A 2,956-nucleotide genomic window follows, 5' to 3' on the forward strand; every position below is an offset into this window, starting at 1 on the left:
CAAAGTAAATATGTGCTCATAGCAGAGGCTACTATAAAAAATTCAAGCCTCTTTCTATCAAGGGTCTGAGTTACAGTGACTCCTCCCCCCCCTTCACCCCTCAGGATTTTCATTACATATGGTTCAGTAAAATTAATAATTATTAATGTTGTTTGTTATCACATTTGAATGTTTGATTTTTGCATAAGGGTGCAAGATTTAAATGAACACTTCAGAGGTTCAAGGCAAGGATTAAGGGAGAGGGGGATGTGCTGAGTTTGTTGAACTTATTTTCATGTGGCACTTACTGATGTTTACATTTGTGATTTTTCTTTTTATAGAGAAGCTGCTCATATCAAACAGTTGCCGCCAGATGTCAAATACCTCTGGTAGAGAAGAAGCAGTGGTTGTAACAGATGATGGGAGCACCATTGTTTGCTGGCATCCTGAACCAAAGGTTCCTTATCATATGACTAAGGTAAGGTATAGGTAGTAGAACTGAAATAATTTAAAGATGTTGAATGCCCTCTTTTCTTTCATACATGAATAATTTGTTAAAAATAATTCACACTATCTTATCAGTATGACTAGTTTGCAAAAACTGATTCATGTGAAAGGATGAATTTATAGGAGGCCTTACAATTCAATGATCTACCATTAAACAATTGTTTGTAAAACAGCCACTTCCAGAAATAGCTGAGGAGTCCGACTCCGTATTGAAAGTTCAAAACAAAAAAGAGTTGAAGCAGTTGTTCAGACGACAGCATCCTTTCTTCATCAACAAGGAACTTCGAGAACTCACTTTCACTACTAAACACCCATGGTATCCCAGGTAAACCATTAAAAATTGTTCTATGTTTTGTGGATCATAAGGTTTTAATTACTATAAAGGTCCTAGTAGGTATGCACACTACTTTTTGTCATGAAGCACTAATAATAAATGTTATGTCATATGAACACATTAGAACCGTCAAAATTTAGTGATTGTAAATTCTATATACATATTATCTATTTACTTTCAGACCTGGGAAACGATTTGCTAAAAAGCAGCCACCAAGAGATAGGGAATACTTGTAAGAAAGGAAACTTAAAACTTTCTGGTATTTTGTACATACTTTATGTAATAAAATCTTTTGAGTAATGTACATAGAGAATTTTCCTTAAATCCTCTGAAAACATTTACACCACCTTATAACTGTACAATTATTAACGATGCTAGAAAAGCATTAACATTACATATCCATTGAGAAAATAATTACACTAGAGCTTCATACATAATTTCCATATACAATTAGTTTGCTTTCTGCCTCAGAACAGATTGCTGAAAAGAAAAGGGAAAAAATGTTGGTGTTAGAAATACAGGATATTAAGTGTTCCATTAATTGTATCAAATTTGAAGCAAATTGAAAAGCACCATGAAAAAAGGATATTTAGTCCACATTTATTTCCAAACAAACATTATTACTAAAACTTACAAGGCGTGATAAATCAACACATTGGGTGAATTGCTCCACTTCTCGAGCACATCGCAGGGACTGCTGGGGATGATCATTGTAGCAGTTCATGACAGCTTCCTGGTGGTTCTGGCAGACTGGTGAGCAGGTTGCCTTCATGAAGAGATTTTCCACTTCCTTGAGGGCAATTGTTACTTGTTCTTCTGAGAGTCGTGCTATTTTTGTAAACTGAAAAAAAAATATGAAGAAACAAATTTCTGTAATGTCTTTCTTCTCATTCATCATCTTCATTACTTTCAACTCTAAACTGGCATCCTTCCATATCAATCAATTATACCACCTTATAACAGCTCACAGTTCTCACCTCCTCCTCACGTGCCTCCATCTTCTTGTGCCAGTCCATGTTGAGTTTCTTCATCTCTTGTTCCTTCTCCTCCCTAAGGCGCATCACCATAAGATGAGCCTCCTCAGCGTAAATAGACCATGGTGGTATGCTGCCTGCAGGCTGGCTCAGCGTTGGGCCAGCTCCAGACCTGTAATAAATTAAGAATATATCATATACACTTCTAAAAAGAGTTCCCAAATCTAAACACCAATAGCTTTATAGGTCTGCATCTAACTAATGAAGAGTAAAAGAAATTTTGATGGTAATAGTCCCTTCCTCACCAAAGTTTAAGTGGAAGTATGCATATATTTAACGTTATTTACTTGAATGGAAATATTTGTGTGTTCCCAAGCATCTCATTTGTTCCTGTTCCTGGCCTGCTCAAGTTCTATCATTGTAGCCACATGAGGTATTCCATAAAGGAATTTGTTAGCCGACTGCACACCTATGAAATGAATGGTAGAAATTCAGCCTAAACCCCATTACAACGAACATAATTTTATACACAAAATGTCAGAAAAATATAACACAATGGTGACATATGACTGATTTGGAGGCAAGTAATAGTGATTGGGAGTCAAAGGAAGATTCATATGAAGATGAAACTGTAGCATTGATGATGGTCTACATGATCTGTATGAGCTAATGCAGAGGTTCTCAAAGTGACCCCCCAGAGAGGTCATGAAATAATTTTGAAGGGTCACAAGATTCTGCAACCTCTCCTCCTAGTGACTGTCAGAAATGCTTTGTTGCTGGGAGAGTGGTTTGCAAATCTATTGAAATAATTTGCAGGGGTCACAGCCAAAAAAGTTTGAGAATCCCTGAGCTAATGGATAAGGATATCTGTGTATTCACATACAGATGCAAATTTACACCGCCACCTCCCTATATCTGTTGGTATAGTTTTATATATTGTGTGATCATATAAAGAGTTTATGCAAGGTGGTGATTTGGCAAACTCTGGTAGACTTGTGTTCTTAGTATGCAGATGGTAGCAAAGCATGGCATCAGTAGTACTACATGGTAAAGGAGAGGTTAAGTTTATTCCAATAAGTGAAAGTAAATTGTTCAACTTTAGTACTGAATGCCAATATTTCTTTATCCAAACAAAATAGTACCACATAGCTCATTGCAAATG

At 36.3% G+C, this 2,956-nt stretch overlaps 2 protein-coding genes across 2 annotated transcripts in view; one reads left to right on the top strand and one right to left on the bottom strand.

Moving 5' to 3' along the window:
• Positions 1 to 320: 320 nt before the first annotated feature.
• LOC119591320 (39S ribosomal protein L42, mitochondrial-like) lies at positions 321 to 1,124 on the top strand (the record flags this gene model as incomplete). The annotated part of the gene is given in 3 exon segments (XM_037940049.1): positions 321 to 457; positions 660 to 811; positions 1,002 to 1,124. Coding segments are annotated over 3 exon segments (344 nt in total), but the record flags the coding sequence as incomplete, so codon positions are not given.
• Positions 1,088 to 2,956, bottom strand: part of LOC119591319 (SH3 domain-containing protein C23A1.17-like) — a gene marked incomplete at its 5' end in the record, with an annotated part of 6,456 nt that continues 4,587 nt past the window's right edge. Inside the window, 3 exon segments of the mRNA XM_037940048.1 lie at positions 1,088 to 1,300; positions 1,455 to 1,661; positions 1,798 to 1,966. Coding sequence (XP_037795976.1) covers positions 1,271 to 1,300; positions 1,455 to 1,661; positions 1,798 to 1,966 — 406 coding nt within the window.

The sequence above is a fragment of the Penaeus monodon genome, chromosome 28 (assembly GCF_015228065.2).
Source record: "Penaeus monodon isolate SGIC_2016 chromosome 28, NSTDA_Pmon_1, whole genome shotgun sequence".
NCBI lineage: Eukaryota > Metazoa > Arthropoda > Malacostraca > Decapoda > Penaeidae > Penaeus > Penaeus monodon.